At 37.9% G+C, this 17765-nt stretch overlaps 1 protein-coding gene across 11 annotated transcripts in view; it reads left to right on the forward strand.

The window, feature by feature from the left end:
- Nucleotides 1-2009: 2009 nt before the first annotated feature.
- prom1a (prominin 1a) overlaps nt 2010-17765 on the forward strand; it is a 79146-nt gene continuing 63390 nt past the window's right edge. For 5 of the 11 annotated variants that reach the window (XM_067457237.1, XM_067457238.1, XM_067457239.1 and 2 more), the window contains exon 1: nt 2014-2552. In XM_067457237.1, the coding sequence (XP_067313338.1) occupies nt 2321-2552 (232 nt within the window). In that variant the 5' untranslated portion in view covers nt 2014-2320. Of the gene's footprint in view, nt 2553-17765 lie in introns of all 11 variants that reach the window. The other 6 variants (XM_067457243.1, XM_067457235.1, XM_067457242.1 and 3 more) reach the window with 4 other exon arrangements.

The following is a 17765-nucleotide window of genomic DNA, read 5'->3' on the forward strand; positions in this document are numbered from 1 at the left end:
TCAGAATGCATTCTCCATGTTACTCTCTGGTTTTAAACTGTATCTGGCAGTCTGTGACCGTAATCTGCCACTTTGTGACCTTCTCTCCTACAGAATTAACAGACTGTGATGGACAGCTAGTAAATGTGCATGAGGTAATGTTCACCTTCATACACCCACTACAAACCTCCCTGTCTTTCTCCATCGTGACCTACAGATTTCCAGATACCTACTTGACGCTTAGGCAGGCAGTAAATGCAGAGGAGGTAGAGCAGTAGGTTGTTTCTAAGGAAACTGTATGACCATTTGGCTTATAAGAAATTCTCTTATAATTTTACTATTGAGCAAAATTTCAATAGTAGATATCCTTAATGGTATTTTATCTGAAAGTATGTGTGGTAATGAGAGTATTTTGCTGGACGAACCAGTGTATTTGCCCATTGATGCGACCACGGTAATCAGTCATCTACTGCTTGCTTTGTCAGAAAAGAATTGTTTCTTCTCCAAACAGATTGCCAGGGTTTTGACACTGTTGGATTTTGCCTTTGTTCAGCAATGTCTGACACAAAGAACATTCTGCAGCCATTGCATTCTTTACAGAATCCTTTAATCCACTGCAAGAAAGAGAATGTAATCATGTGGATTCCTGCTCTGATATCATGTACTTCCTCACATTCTTGTTGAAATAAGCAGTTGTTTCCCAGAATATAGTGAAGTAATGACATTGGTGGTAAATGAAAGGCCTTTTGCTGTAGTCAGGTAGACTCTGATCCTATTGGCCTTTTGGTATTGTGGACAGTGGTGACTGATTCAGTTGTTTAGTGGTGTGATAAAGTACTCTTTGTCTATATGAATGAAATACATAAAGTACTTTCTGTTATTGTTTGTTTCAAAGTGTGAACTTATTTAGCTAACAAATTAAAAGCTGAGCAAGTATAAAAATCTAAAGATTGAAATTAATATCCTCCACATGTTTATATGACAACCATCCACATATTTCCAGTGCAGTACCTTCTTATGACTTTAGTGTTTGTGTGACAGTAAACTGTGTTCCAGGACCAACAAAAGATGCTGATCCAGGATTGTGTTCTAACCTTTATCATAAGGAAGGATGTTAGTTTGTCAGTAACCTGTTCCATCCAAATTAATATTATTATTATTATTTTTTTATATATAAAAGTGAATAAAACAATCATTTAAAAAAAAAAACTTGGACAAATGACCACAGTTCAATTTCCATCATGATACTAAATAAGTGTTTTGTAAACCAACATTTAAATGATTTTCCTTCAGACAGAGAAGGAAACTTTCACTGTTAATTACATTTTTGAGTAAGTTGCCACACACAGAATTATAATATCAGTGCCATTTTGGTAGCCTACCATTTTGGTGCAACTGGTTACCAAAGAAAATTTTACTATGCATAAATTGGGGATAACATGTTTTGTTGAGTGAGACGAACCATTAGGCTACCACAAAACAATCTTTTGCGATGTTTGTTGTTTATGTTGTCGATGTTTTCTAACCCCTTAAAAATGTTGCTTAGACTCTAAAGATGATGTCATAGTTTGGGATTTTTACAAAAGATATAGCCTAGCAAAATAAAATCAATGATGACAAATTCCCTCGAGTCGTTGGTTGACAAGAGGAAATTTGTAGTCAACTGACTTTCCCCTTGACATCAAAACAAAACGACTTTACCGTCTTTTGTAAAAAAAAAAAAAAAAAAAAAAAAAAAAACATTAATAATGAGCAGATGCAGAGAGACTAGTTGTTGATAATCAACAACTAGTCTCTCAGCATCCGCTCATAGCTTCAACAGGCGAACCTTTCAGCTGATCTTACACAGTATTTTGAATAGTGAAACATTATGGACAAAAGTCAGTCGAATTTTCACCAGTCTTTCGTCATTGTTTTAAAGTGGTGGTAACGATGATTGAAAACAGTCTAAATTAAATAATCGCGTCAACTCATCTTTTAGTACCCGGCAGGCGGAGCACCGAGAGCGCGCCTGAGATGAAACCGTTAACCCACGGGAAGGGGATGCGCGCGCAGAGAGTCTGTGTAGTCACTTACTAGGCTACACCTCACTGGCTCACGCTCAACAGCCGTGTTGTTATTACAGCGTCTGACAGGGCATCTGACTGACTGGCCAGCCGACGGAGAGGCGCGAGGTGAACCTGCAGGAGCCGCTCGCACGGGGGACCATGGTCATCATGAATCGCTCGCCGGACAGCAGGACTTGAGACCTGCAGTCACCGAGATTGTCCCTCATAGTCCACACATAATTTCCTCAAACGTTACTTGCATCATCTGAAATTGCTTTACTAGAACTATAATCATGCTGAGGAAGACGGGACTGATTATTCTGTGCTGGGGCTTGACGTCCGGGGAACTCCAGGACGGGCAGTCCGGCACTCCTGCTGCTCCAGCGCGGAGAACTTTGGATTTCGGCTTCGTCCCCTCCGGAGTTTACGATACCGTCGCCTATTACGAGCCTGGGGCCATTGGGATTTTATTTAACATGATGCACGCTTTCCTCTATGTGGTTCAGCCTAACCCGTTTCCTGAAGGTGAGCTCAATGGTCTTAAACTTCTAGACACCATTAAGAATCAATTTGATGTTTCCCTCAATCACTTGTTTATTTGAATCAGGTTATTTAACGTTATAAAGGCTACCCCATTGCTATTTCTTCAACAGCACCTATCACGAGTAGGTAGGCTAGATGTTTCAGGTGTGAGAGGTGCCACCTGTGATATCTTCTTTGAGAATAAGATGGTGTAAGGGGATGAATGTGGTTGTTCTGGCATATTCTCCACCTCTGTTTGTCATTATTTTGTAAATCTTGAGATTAAGATTGTGACTGTGAGTCACTTGCCTAATGAGCTAAAAGGCTAATCTGGAATGCCATATGTTGCTGTGCTTTTATTTTTCAGCATGCCACAGGTGGCTATAACCTGGTTCCTGGAGGGACCCCAAACATTAACATACATACCAGAGCTTGGAGAACTTTACTAAAGATCTTTTTAGTTGAATCAGGTGTTTAAGGTAGACATCCAATGTGGTCATTGGTCATCCTCCAGAAAAAGGGTTGGGAAGGGCTGGTATAATCAACAATGGAAGGCACCAAGCACCCCTTAAAAATAAAAATGCCAAAGGGGAGCTTTTACTGCAATGCCACAGAAGATGGCATTTTTTTCTTAGCATTAAGAACATTTAATCAGAAGAACCATTTTCCACTATAAAGAACATTTTATCCAGTGGAAAGATTCCATGGATGTTAAAGGATCACTGTGAAGCTGTAGATGCCAAAAAAGAAGCTTTATTTTTAAGAGTATAGCTTATTAAACATTCTGCTCTTAATTTTGCTCATACTCATATTTCCAAGGTTGTAATTCCCTCTTTTTCTGCAGCTTGTATCTGGTAGTAATGACCCCCTCTAGCAGGTGTAAATTATCCGTGCATCATCTTCTGAACGCATGTAGCACTACTGACGGCATTTTGTTTTCATTTCTCCCCTTTTCCTCTTTTTCTCCTCCTCCATCCTCAAATAAAAATAGCCACAGCTGTAGCCTTTCGGCAAATTAATTAGAATGATAAAAGCTCTCTGACAGGCCTCCAGTATATGATAATCCAGCCCACTGCGTTTGATATGCAGGAAAGAGACAGCCGTATCGCTGCGACAGTCGCTTCATAACTCAGATTCTGCTAGATTTATTCTCTGTGACTACATATGTTTGTGCCAGTCTTGGAAGTAATTTCTTAGCGTGGATTTTCAGGGTGTTTGCAGTGAACTGATTTAAGAAGCCTGGTCACGTCACACCTAGACAGACATGGTTAAATCCTTTGATCCTTAAATCTGAATGGACTTTGACAAGTGAAAGTAAGGACACTGATGTGTAATGGTAACCCCCATCTCCTTCAAAAGAAACAGTGTATTTAAACCTACAAAACTACTCATAAGATCAAAGCGCGCTGGGGGATGATGGTTCTGTAATGGCCTATTAATTGTCCGTTTGGAGGTCTTGGGTTTCGAAGAGTTATATTGCCAGGAAATATATTAGGGAACACTTAGGATCTCTTTGTTCTCAGACATTGACCTGGCTGTCCTAACTGCCACCTTTGCTCATTCTCTCTGTTCCCTGAGCCTTGGGCTGTATCTCATTTTTCTCCTCAAAACAAATGTTTGACTTTTTAAGATGAAGTGTACAATTTCAACAGCACTAGTGGCACCGAAGAAATGTTAAAATTGTTTGTATGTTAAAAATGATTGTTTCTATACAGGTTTCACGAACATTTTCCTTATCTGCCACTGGTTGTGTACGTTTGGAGTCAGTAAGATTTATTTTATTGATAGAAATATTTTAGTCAGGAAGGATCAAAAGTAACAGTAAAGTCTTTTTATCAATTAAAGAATCCTTAAAACCAGTGCATCAAGGTTTCCACAAAAATATTAAGCAGCAACTGCTTTCAACATTGATAATAATAAGAAATATTTCTTGAGCACCAAATCATCATTATAATCATTTCTGTTGGATCATGTGATGCTAAAGACTGACGTAATGATGCTGAAAATTCAGCTTTACCATACCATCACAGGAATATATTACATTTTAGGAACCAGTAATTTTAAAATGTAATAATATATTACACAAAATTACTGGTTTTCCAAGATTTTTTGTCAAATACATCTTTTTCCCCCAAAAGAAATCTTATCCCGACCCCAAACTTTTGAAGTTTGTAACATTATCAGGCATAACATTATGAGCACTGACAGGTGAAATGAATAATACTGATAATCTCTTCATCATAGCACCTGTTAGTGCGTGGGATATATTAGTCAGCAAGGGAACATTTTGTCCTCAAAGCTGATGTGTTAGAACCAGAAAAAAATGGGCAAGTGTAATGATTTGAGTGGGTTTGACAAGAGCCAAATTCTGATGGCTAGACGACTGGGTCCAAAACGGCAGCTTTTGTGGGGTTTTCCCGGTTGCAGTGGTCAGTATCTGTCAAAAGTGGTCCAAGGTGACAGGGTCATGGGTGGCCAAGGCTCACTGATGCACGTGGGGAGTGAAGGCTGGTCCATGTGGTTTGATCAAATAGGCGAGCTACTGTTGCTTAAATTGATTTAAAAAGTGCTAACTGAGCATATGAGCTTCAGAACTGGACAACGGTGCAATGAAAGAAGGTGGCCTGGTCTGATGAATCACATTTTCTTTTACACCAGGGAGGTGGTCCTAATGTTATGCATGATTGTGTAAGTAGTCAGTTATGAATTCCATTAGGGGGCTATTGTAATGTGGACACCTACATCTCAGATTATATGGCAGAGCTCAAATCTAGCATTCCAGGTGATGAACTGACTCAGTCCATCTGAAGTAGACATATGCAGTGGAGGCAGTTGCCAGGGCAACATAACTGTATCCTAGTCAGTATCTTTGAGTTTCTCCCATTGGCCTACATATGTCTGAATGCTGTGGTGTTATACAAGGTGTGAATAGCCAGTGTTTTCTGAGAGAAGAGCAACCTAGACTATATTAAACAGTTTTTCATTCCAGAAAGAATAGGCAAAAGTCCATACGAGGGTTATTATAATTATAAAACAAAGTGTAAAAAATATTTGTTTTAATTACTTGCTGAATTAAAATAATATTTAATTTCAGCTAGTTGCCAATTTCTTTTTTAACTATTAAAATGACTAAAGAGGCAGTCACACACTATACTTTTAATTCCATTGACTTCCATTCATATGTATGGAAATCCGTCAGACCGCAAACGCAAGCTCATGCTCATGCAAATGTTTTCTTCATTCCAAAGTTCCAAAGGTGAACTCTGACTAGCGAATTGGCATTACGTGAAGACGTCTGACCAGTAGAAGATCGATACATCATGCTGTGACTTCTTGTCTGAATTAACAGAATTATATTTTTGCAGTAATGTCAAGGAGATTGTATAATTTAACTTTTTGTTATATGTTGAATTCATGTTTATAAAAAAGACAATGAAAATTTTATGTTTATCTGCTTAACCCAGGGCATCCAAGATGTAGGTGTGTTTGTTTCTTCAGTAGAACACAAATTTAGATTTTTTTAACTCCAACCGTTGATCATATATTGCATGTCAAGGGGGTGTTTTCTATAAGAGCCATGATGAGAGTATAAATCACATGTACATTGAATCCATATTAAACCCTGTCGCTCATGACAATACATTGATGTCTTAAGACATGAAACATTGAAACATGAAAATTTCTGCGAGAAACCGAACAGTATTAATGTTTTTTTTTTTACCTCATATCCGACGAATCTCATCTAATCATCTAATATTCCCAACTCCATTACTTCTGTAGAAAAAGGTCAAAAACCTGGCGCAATCATAGATATATTTATAGAATCCTCATTAGTGCCTGCGCAAATCGGACAAATAAGGGATCTATGTACACATCTTTATAATTTTTTCGGCGGAAGTAATGGCATTGGGAATACTGGATGATCGTCTGATATGTGGTAAAAAAACAAACATAAATACTGTTGGATTTCTCACAGAAACATATCGTTTAGTGTCTTAAGACATCAACGTATCATCACGAGCCGTAGGGTTTAATATGGATTCGTATGTCTATGTGTTTTGTACTCTCATAGTGGCTCTCATAGAAAAAAAAAACATTGACATGCATTATAAATTCAACGGTTGGAGTTAAAAATCTTCATTTATCACACCTACATCTTGGATACCCTGGGGGTAAGCAGATAAACATCCAGTTTTCATTTTTGGGTGAACTTGCCCTTTAAAACAAAACAAAAATAACTAAAACTTAATATTTAAAAATAAAAACTTTGACAAAATTTACATGAAAATTGAAAATGATACTAAAATAACAGTGGCTTGTACAGACGAGATATGTTGTGTTATATAATTTAACAATGTAAGTGCAATTCATTCATGCAGATTAAAAAAAAATTATAATAAAAATTATTTTGATGTCCATGTCTGCCACATTGAAGGTTCAGATCAGATCCAGCAGGGTTTCTGAAGGATGAAGCGCCAGTGTTGATCGCAGATGGCCGCCAGCTTGCTATGCTCCCTCTTGCTCCTCTACATCTCTAGAGGCACTGAGGCAGATATGCAAAACACTGGCTGAGGGTAAATGAAATTGAACTTTTTCCTCTATCGCTCCATTTCCCTCTTTCCATACCCCAGTTATCTCACTCTTTTTGACCTCCATTCTTTCTCCCCCTTGCCTCTACTCAGCAAGCCCCCCCATACATATTCATGTCCAAAACTCCTCAAAGGAGTCATATTTAAAGACTGTTGCTGTTATTTTTAGAGGTGGCATAAAAACCTAATGGACAGTCTCCTTATATAATATACAGGTTCTTCTCAAAAAATGTGCATATGTGATAAAAGTTCATTATTTTATATAATGTAATGATAAAAATTAAACTTTAATATATTTTAGATTCATTGCACACCAACTGAAATATTTCAGGTCTTTTATTGTTTTAATACTGATGATTTTGGCATACAGCTCATGAAAAACCAAAATTCCTGTCTCAAAAAATTAGCATATCATGAAAAGGTTCTCTAAACGAGCTATTAACCTAATCATCTGAATCAACTAATTAACTCTAAACACCTGCAAAAGATTCCTGAGGCTTTTAAAAACTCCCAGCCTGGTTCATTACTCAAAACCGCAATCATGGGTAAGACTGCCGACCTGACTGCTGTCGAGAAGGCCATCATTGACACCCTCAAGCGAGAGGGTAAGACACAGAAAGAAATTTCTGAACGAATAGGCTGTTCCCAGAGTGCTGTATCAAGGCACCTCAGTGGGAAGTCTGTGGAAAGGAAAAAGTGTGGCAAAAAACGCTGCACAAAGAGAACAGGTGACCGGACCCTGAGGAAGATTGTGGAGAAGGACCGATTCCAGACCTTGGGGGACCTGTGGAAGCAGTGGACTGAGTCTGGAGTAGAAACATCCAGAGCCACCGTGCACAGGCGTGTGCAGGAAACGGGCTACAGGTGCCGCATTACCCAGGTCAAGCCACTTTTGAACCAGGAACAGCGGCAGAAGCGCCTGACCTGGGCAACAGAGAAGCAGCACTGGACTGTTGCTCAGTGGTCCAAAGTACTTTTTTCGGATGAAAGCAAATTTTGCATGTCATTCGGAAATCAAGGTGCCAGAGTCTGGAGGAAGACTGGGGAGAAGGAAATGCCAAAATGCCTGAAGTCCAGTGTCAAGTACCCACAGTCAGTGATGGTCTAGGGTGCCATGTCAGCTGCTGGTGTTGGTCCACTGTGTTTTATCAAGGGCAGGGTCAATGCAGCTCGTTATCAGGAGATTTAAGAGCACTTCATGCTTCCATCTGCTGAAAAGCTTTATGGAGATGAAGATTTTGTTTTTCAGCATGACCTGGCACCTGCTCACAGTGCCAAACCCACTGGTAAATGGTTTACTGACCATGGTATTACTGTGCTCAACTGGCCTGCCAACTCTCCTGACCTGAACCCCATAGAGAATCTGTGGGATATTGGGAAGAGGAAGTTGAGAGACGCAAGACCCAACACTCTGGATGAGCTTAAGGCCGCTATCGAAGCATCCTGGGCCTCCATAACACCTCAGCAGTGCCACAGGCTGATCGCCTCCATGCCACGCCGCATTGAAGCAGTCATTTCTGCAAAAGGATTCCTGACCAAGTATTGAGTGCATAACTGAACATAATTATTTGAATTAATTAATACATTGACTTTTTTTTTTATTAAAAACACTTTTCTTTTATTGGTCGGATGAAATATGTAAATTTTTTGAGAATTTTGGGTTTTTAATGAGCTGAATGCCAAAATCATCAGTATTAAAACAATAAAAGACCTGAAATATTTCAGTTGGTGTGCAATGAATCTAAAATATATGAAAGTTTATTTTTTATCAATACATTATGGAAAATAATGAACTTTTATCACATATGCGAATTTTTTGAGAAGGACCTGTATTCAGTTCATAGTCTAGTGACTTTGACATAAATCCAAATCAATGAAATCATGTATATTCATAATAGAATAGAATAGAATAGAATAGAATAGAATAGAATAGAATAGAATAGAATAGAATAGAATAGAATAGAATAGAATAGAATAGAGAAACCTTTAATTTTTTTTATTAAATCATACCTCTCACTAAAATTACAGTGGCTGTGTGCCAGAATGATTGTTATTTTATGGGCAGCTGTGAAATGCATTCCACATATTTGAATATAGAGAGCATTATTGATGTTTGAGGAGGACGTTTGTTTACTGTAGTGCCCACGTGATCTCATGACTCCAGGATGACTGTGATGCTCCAGCGACTGGCACATACTAGATTTCCTGGGGCATCTTCAACCCAACATGTTGCCCATGAGCGCTACTAAACACAGTGCCCAGCTGTCAGCATTATCCAAATGTTCCAGTAAAGTGCATGATCATTTTGTGCTGAGTATTGGAAGTTGTGGCTTTTATCAGTAGCATATTGACTATCAATGTTAGTGGTTTATTTATTTACAGTGGTGTCCAAAATGATTAGATGATTAGAACACCTGACAGATTTGGAAATATTGACCTTTTTTGCCTCCAAAACATGATTTGATTTCACAATGTTCATGCAACACGCAGATGGTTGCTCTGACCATCAAATATCACAGTCGTACTGTTTTTATCCACTTTTTACTATAATATTTGGTATGTCCACCTTTTGCAGCAGCACATATCTCTGACATTGTGTCAATATATTTCCTCTGAGAACTTAGTTGTTAAATTTAGTTTAGGATCCAATTCTCACTATTAACTAGTTTCTTATTAGCTTGCATATTATTATGATATTGGCTTTTTATTACTTCTTATGAAGCGCATATTAATGCTTTATTCTGCATGACCATATGCTACATCACTTAAAGCTGCACTATGTAACTTTTCCAACCACTAGAGGTCGCCTATTCAAAACAAAGGCGTAGTTTGATGACGCCAAGTTCGAGTGCAGCATCTTGGGACGTGGTCTTCACCTCACAGCCAGTGGCAAATAGGACTCATGTTGAAATCATGTTGATGGATGCGATTATTAACGTTACTATAGTATGAAGCAGAGCAGGACCGAGTGTTGTGGAGCTGAGCAAGACTGCTGGAGCGATTGTTAAAGTCCCAGTGAACCAGAAGTAGGACTGGGACGGTTACTGTTTTACCGCTAATACCGTCACGTGATGCCTACTGCGGGTCTGAGATAGTCACCGCGATCCCCGGAAAAAAAAGGTTTACATTCCAGCCTTCATATTTTTTGCTAGAAAAACTAGCATGTTCACTTTATCGGGATTTGTATAAAAATCCATAATTTACTATTGGCTACTCTTTATTTTATCTCTTTACATAAATATATTTTCTACTTAAAAACTACATTTTGTTAATTTACTAACCCGAATAAGGACTCATCTGCGCTAGTTTGCACGTGAGGGGAAAAATTTGCTTGCTTCCACTTAGGAGGAGTTGTGCACTTTTTATTTTAATATCTTCTTTCATACTATTTTCTACTTGATTAAAACTATAATTTCAAACAATAATATTGACCCAGGGTTTTTTTTTTTTTTTTTTTATGTGAACTCGGTTTTACTTGATTTTTACCACAGGGGTGAAGCACAAAGCTTTTACAGCCATGAAAACAGGCTATGGACTCATGCCGAATGAGAGAGGGAGGCTGAGCCCAATTTAAGATTTGCCAGCTTTTTAATTCTGTTTTGCAATCTGGTCATCTAATATTTTGATTTCCGTGAATTTTAACAATAGGCCTAACATTAGTCTATTTTATCCCCCGGGACATCTCGTTTCTTTTCCCAAATCTTCACTCGCGGCGCACTCATTTTTCCTGGGAATTATAAATGTTTCTTCCTTTCGTTTGCTTTCGTTTTTGTCTATTATGTCTATTTATTATATTATGTCTTCACCCTGTGGAAGATAAAATTCACTCTTCAGACGTTTTACAACAAGTGTGGCTTTGCAACATCAGGAGAAAACATGAAGACGAAGATAGTCGAGACGGTGTATCCAGCTCGTGTCCCATATTCATCTCAAAGCGCAGACCGGCATGACGCATCTTTGCGGGGCAGCTATAAAACTAATATTTTTTAAACAAATATTTAATTTACTTATATTCTTAAGATTACCATTATTTACTTATAATCATTTAAATGTTTTACAGGCAATGCCTTGCCTATGTTAATTGTTTCACTGACGGAAAATAAACACGCATGCCTATGAAATGGATGTTTGAGCGTTTATTATTGTAAAATGTAGGCTATATATCTGGAATACAGTACAGTATTTAAAATAGCATATATGCATTAGTTATACTCTCAATTTAATTTACAGAGCAAACTATAGAAAAAGATTGTGTGTGGCACTCACAACAAGATGCGCAAGAGGGGGCACAGCGCCATGCCTGTTGCACGTCTTTTTTTTTTCTTTTTTTTTATATCACTGGTTTAAAAGCGCTTTACCGCTGAACCGTGGAAATTTCTTGCTTTTCAACCGCGGTAAAAAAAAAATCCATACCGTCCCAGCCCTAACCAGAAGTAGAGTGAGTTTTTCCAAGTGAAACAGAATATTGAACAAAGGACAGGTTTTACCTCAGCGCTCCTCCTCTGCATCTCTCACTCATAGCAGACGAACGGTTGGAGGGGAGTGGTTACGCATTTTAAAACGCAAGCCGTCAAACTGACATCATCTGAGAAGGAACGCTGAGAAGGAATTTCTAGACCGGAAGTAACTTTTCAAATTTTGATTAAAGATTACCACAGCAAACAATTTTTTTCTGTGTATTAACTTGCACAGATTAATTGTTCACCCTAAGATCTGTAATATGTGCCAACAAAGTAAATAAGATAGATTTTGATTTCATGAGGACTTTAATGAGATGAACAACACACGCCAACCGAGCAGCGGGACTTTTATTATGGCGGGACACAGGAGCTATTTCTGCTTTTCCGGTCATGAGTTTGAGGTAACTTTGTTTATCATATTAGATACATTCAAGTGTGTATAATGTTATGACGTTACTCTGTGCGTTCGCTCGGTGGAAACTGAGGGTATAACACAGATATGACACAATTGACAGGCGACTCCCTCAGACGCTATGCTCTTGGCTCTTTGGTTTAAATAGCAATTTTCTCAAATAGTTGGAAACATTTGGGGTATTGTAAGTACTCAACTAAAGAAAATATATAACACTGGCCTACTGGTTTTTGGATATTTTACTACATAGTACACCTTTAATCCTACCCAATACTAGCCTGACAAGCCAGACCCACATCAAGATGTTTGGTCTGGAAACTCACCATTGACAGGGCTCAATCCGAGGGGCGGGATAAACGGTTGTCTTTCAAACTCCCTCTGCCCGCGATAGGATAGCGCTACACCAACCAGAGCAACGGAGGTGAAAAAGAGCTAGTTGATAGATTAAACATTCGCCGTATCCGGACGGCTAAACTCCGAACACATCTTCACTTTTTAAGAATGACTTCAGTGCTGTCCTTTGTTCTTTTCTCAGAGAAAATCTTAACTCCAAGTCTTCCAGAGTCGCGGTCAGGGCTGATTCGAAAGACCGCCGCCGTTCGCCAGTTTCTGTGTTTACTAGAAGCACGCAAACGCAACTCAGCTATCGTCATTATGGCCCCGCCCGCCCACCGACTCTATACACGACGTGATTGGCCCGTCCAGATTGTGAGGAATACAGCTCAGAAGGGTATTGAGAGTTCCTAGACGACACTTGCAGGCAGATTAGATTTGCTGCCGCTAAGGTGCGTCTAGATTTCTAGGCTAACCCAATACCTAAACTCAACAACTTCCTTACTAACTATTAATAGTAAGTAGCAGGGCTTGACATTAACTTTTTTGCTCACCAGCCACTTTTTTCCAAAGTTACTAGCCACTCAGCATTTTCATTAGCCAAAATGTTGTTGTTGGGAAATTTGTTGTTGGCTGATATGTAAATGACCACACCCAAATCTACATGAAGTCTACATGAAATGTATAACATGACAGGTCATCAAATAGGCCTATTTAGCTCTGATACGTTTTTGGAGAAAACAGTTGCTTGTCTGAAAAAAGATATATATTTTGGGGTTTAAATATAAATTATTCTCAAGCAATATTCTAATCAGTGTTCTATCAGCTGGCATATTTAAATCTAGCATATTTTGTGTATGAGCCCATACAGTATAGCATATCCATATTTTCACGTGATTTTACTGTTTATTTTATTAAATATCTAAAAGGTGTGCATCATACCTGACACCTAGATGAACACTTTACTAAGTACCTCTCTTCAAATGCTATTGAAGTTAGAATCGTGTATACCAATGTTGTATTTAACTTTAGAGGTGGTCCCTAAATTCATGAATATAGCAAGCCAACTTTATGCCAGTCACATCATGCACTATGGTTCTGCTTTGTTTGAAACTAATTTTACTGCTGAAATAAAACAAAATCAGTCAATATATATGATGAATGAATCTCCTACTTACATCTATGCTTTGTTGTTTAGGATGAGACATGCGAGTGCAGATGTCATTGAGTTTCTGAACAAAACTCTGGCGTTTCAGCCATGTTCTAAACGCCTCTGATTATTAGACATTGCTTTCATAAGCTCAACAGAATCATGTGTGACTGGTTTTAATGCTCAACCCGATTATAACAGAGGCCTTTTAAACAGACTAAAATAAAATTCAACCCACCAAAGTGGCCAATAGGAATGTCTGTTACACACCACAGCTGAAATCTGGAGGGTGTTAATGTCAAGCCCTGGTAAGTAGTAATTAGTAATTTATTGAGGTAAAATGCATTAATTAATAGTGAGAATTATTCTAAAGTGTGACTGTGGTTTTGTCAAGTGTGACTGTGGTTTTGTTTTTGTCAGTTTTTGCCTGTGGCACCACTAATACTGGTTAATGACTTTTGTAAATCTCATGAAGAATATTCATTTTTCATTCAGTACATTGTTTTGATGTTTCAAATTAACTTTTTATAAGCATTTAAAAGTTTGAGTTTATAGTCTTCTTATTTTTAATCTGTTTAGACAAACTTTTTCAATTTACATTTCTTCAGAAAATAATTATCAGCTTATTGGTATAACTATATTTTAATATAGTAGGCACCAGAAATGTATTTTAAATGTGAATAGATGAGGATCACTTTTTTATTATTATTATTGTTTTTAGTCACATCTTTGATTACGCTCACAGGAAAAACGGTTAAATATTAAGTATATTTTACTAATGCTTCCAGCCACCAACCGATGAGTTTAAATTCCATTTAAATACCATTCCACAGACTCCCGCAGATTTCCCCCAAAAATAAGTGCAGAAAATGCAGAATATGTATGCAGATTCCGCTTGGACGTGCTTACAGCTTAGACACTCCGGTCCTAGCTTAGGCGTTATAAGCATGTCACCACAAAAGGGTTATTTGCAGCATGTAGTCCCTTATCTGAAAGCTGGGCACTGCTGCTGATACGCTCCTGTCAGGATGTGCTTAAGCACTTGCAGGGCTTGTAGCTGCCCTAAATCTTGCCCTCCTGCTCTGTGGATAGACCGCAACACATACACCCATGCACACTCAGTCACATTTGGTGTGCTTTACCTGAGGTTCTGGTTGGCAGCCAATTCAGGAGAACACTTTAAAGAGATTTCAAGCTGTTTGTGGCCATTGAGCCAGATGAAAAGTATGCTATATACACCTGTGGTGTGTGAAACCCAAAGACTGACTGCATAATGATGAGCAGAGGGGTCATACATTAGCTTTGCGACAGATAAATTATGGCTGTCTGACAAAACACATCTGTAACCATACTGAACTCCATATGAGGAAAAGCCATGTTATTTTTGTCTAAATTGGCCTTGCATTTTAACTTTTATTTATAATTTTTTATGCATGTATATTCATTTGTTAAGCAAAATGTCTGTAATTGCAAATAGTATAGGTGCTATTTATACTTATAAATAGTGTCAGATACTATTTGCACCTCAGTGTTGTTGTGCAATAAACGGTATGCAGTAATAACATAGAATGTAAATGATTATATTTATTACAATTATTAAATGGCGCCTTACTGGGACAATAAAGCCTTCCCTACACCCACCCCTAACAGAATTAAACCCACATTAGACACTTTATTTCCACTTTTCAAATATTTGCTTGATTTTTATTGAAAATAAATGGCTTTTTGATTCCCATGTAATGGGGTAGAGCAAGTTCAGCAAAGGCAAATTTGAACTCGGTCGTTTTGCGCCAAAATTTTGATTATCGAAGGTCAGAAGTGAGTAAATGCATGAGTAAATGCATGCTTACTTATTTAGTCTGGAACTACAATTACCATCATGTTTACACAGCACACACAATGACTCCACACAATTTCTCTAAACATGGAGACAGAAGAGCTGTCAGTCAAATAAATGGGAATTTTGTTGTTTTTGTTGATATTTTGTTTTAAATTTTAAAGTTTCCATAGACAACCATTTGAGTGATGTGAACTAATAATTAATAAATTATTATTATAACAGGAAATATCTGGTTATCCTTCATAGCGCATTCGATATTGATATCACGTATCGTCTGTAACGTTTTCGCCTCCAAGGCAACAAATGACTCGTTTGTATTGCAAAGAGCTCTGTATCGCAGCACCAACATAAAAAAAAAAAAAAATCCGTACCTGCCGGTGTCATGAGAAATCCTGTCCCCCTCTGTGAAATAGTGTCAACTTAGGACCCAACGTGGTAGCTGTTTTAAATGCCTGATCAAAAGCTGTTATACATGGTTCTGGACAAGCAATTATGAATTCATTGCCATACTAAGTACACACAAACAACATTTATTTAAAATATTTAATTGATTGCTATAATGAGAGCAATATTGAATAAACATTAAAGCGGGGCTGGGACTTTTAAGATGTAGGGTAAGTGCAACTGTGGGGTACAAACAAGCTCGGTAGCTGTATGATATGCTAGAACGTATGATAAATTTAAAAAAACAAAGAATGAGCCATGCTTGATTTCACAACTTATAGCTTCGGTTATATACTAGTATATGAAACATGATTTGTAAGACAATAAAGAACACTATTTGAACTATTTGAAGACTAAGACTATTTGGACACAATTTAAATGACAAAAATCTAAATGTGATTTTGTAAGATTTGTAATCAAGCTCTGAACAGATTCCCTATTAAAAGTTCTTTCAGCCAATAGAATCACCCTGGGGTCCCAAGCGAACACTATTTCACAGGGGGACAGTATTTGTCATGACACGACTCGGATATAGCCAAATAGCGCAAAACAGCACTGGGAGTGAGTAATTTGTTATACGTTCTCACGCCTGATTTCTGTTAGATGTATATAGCCTAAGCGCTTCACTGCTGTTCAAACTGGTCAATTGTTTACAGAACACTAATAAATTAAACGGGGTATGATGACGTGTAATGGTGTAGTATTGTTTTCCCATTTCTAAGGGGAATATTTTCAGGTAGTCGTAGGGGTAGGCAAAAGGGTATAAAATAGAATTGGGATTGGGCCTAAGTAACTTGCATTATCCCGACACTGAAAAAGGGATCATAAAAAAGTGAAGTTATTTAAGCTTTTATTTACAGACACCATTCGGTTTGATATTGTGTTATCTGTGCAATTTAATTTATACAGTTAGTGTGTACCTCTGTATTAGTGATGTTTGTGTGTTGATGGTAAGCCTCTCAGGAGCACCTCAGATTTACACTGTCATAACCAAACTCATCCTGCTGCTAACGTGACGATGGCATTTACATTTAAACTCCAGTGAGCGTTTTCCTCCGCTGCCTTATGTTAGCATGGCATTATGGGATGTCAGACAGTGAACCCATCGGGTGTTCTGTTCTGCAGCGTTCTTGAGAGGAAAGTGGGATTGCTGTATAGCCTCTGAATGAAATACTTATTTTTAGAAGAGTTGCACACATACACACAGTTTCTTTCTCTCCCCAGTATGTTGTGTGGGTTGTATTTCTCTCTCTAGAGAGGGAAACAAAGGCTTAAACTGAGAGAGAGTGTAATGAAAGACTGGCAGTGATCCTAAGCTATACGGCCCTCGATTATACAACCACATTTAGCCAAGGCAAGAGGCTGTTTAGGCATCCAGAGATACAAAAGACTTTGCAAAGACTCTGACCGTTCAAAAACACTTTTGCATCACTCAAAAGGTTTGTTCAAAACGTTGGTGAAGGTTTCTTATCACGTATTTTTAAAATTATGTATTTTCCCTGAAATCCCTGACTTTAGGGTTGGTCATTGGTCGATATTTTTTTATGGTACTGAATTAAATTACAAAACAGGTTAAAAAGATAAACAAACTTCAGTTTTGTCCTCTTTACAACAAGTTTTATTCATTTTTAGCAAGTTTTGATATGGTCACGTTCCCAGTAAAGATCAACACTCATCATGTATTTCATGGAGAAATAAGGACTTAAATAATACAAATTTAAAAAAAAAAAACGTTGTAAGACCCCCGTTTAAGATAACAGAATGTAGGCAGTATCATTATCTATCCCTTTTTGACCCTTAAAATGTATTCAAACACCCTCTTTGCTTTTGAAATTGTGCTTTTTGCTTTAAGCTGTGGTTTTGGGTCAAATATACCGTAGTTGTAGCTGCTCCATCCTTCACTAACAGTCTCTGTGCAAATCGACAGATTCGCAAAGCATTCTGCGCTGAAATGTGCCGTTCAAACTGTTAAGGACAGATTGAAACAG

Source organism: Pseudorasbora parva, chromosome 11 (assembly GCF_024679245.1).
Source record: "Pseudorasbora parva isolate DD20220531a chromosome 11, ASM2467924v1, whole genome shotgun sequence".
NCBI classification, from domain to species: domain Eukaryota; kingdom Metazoa; phylum Chordata; class Actinopteri; order Cypriniformes; family Gobionidae; genus Pseudorasbora; species Pseudorasbora parva.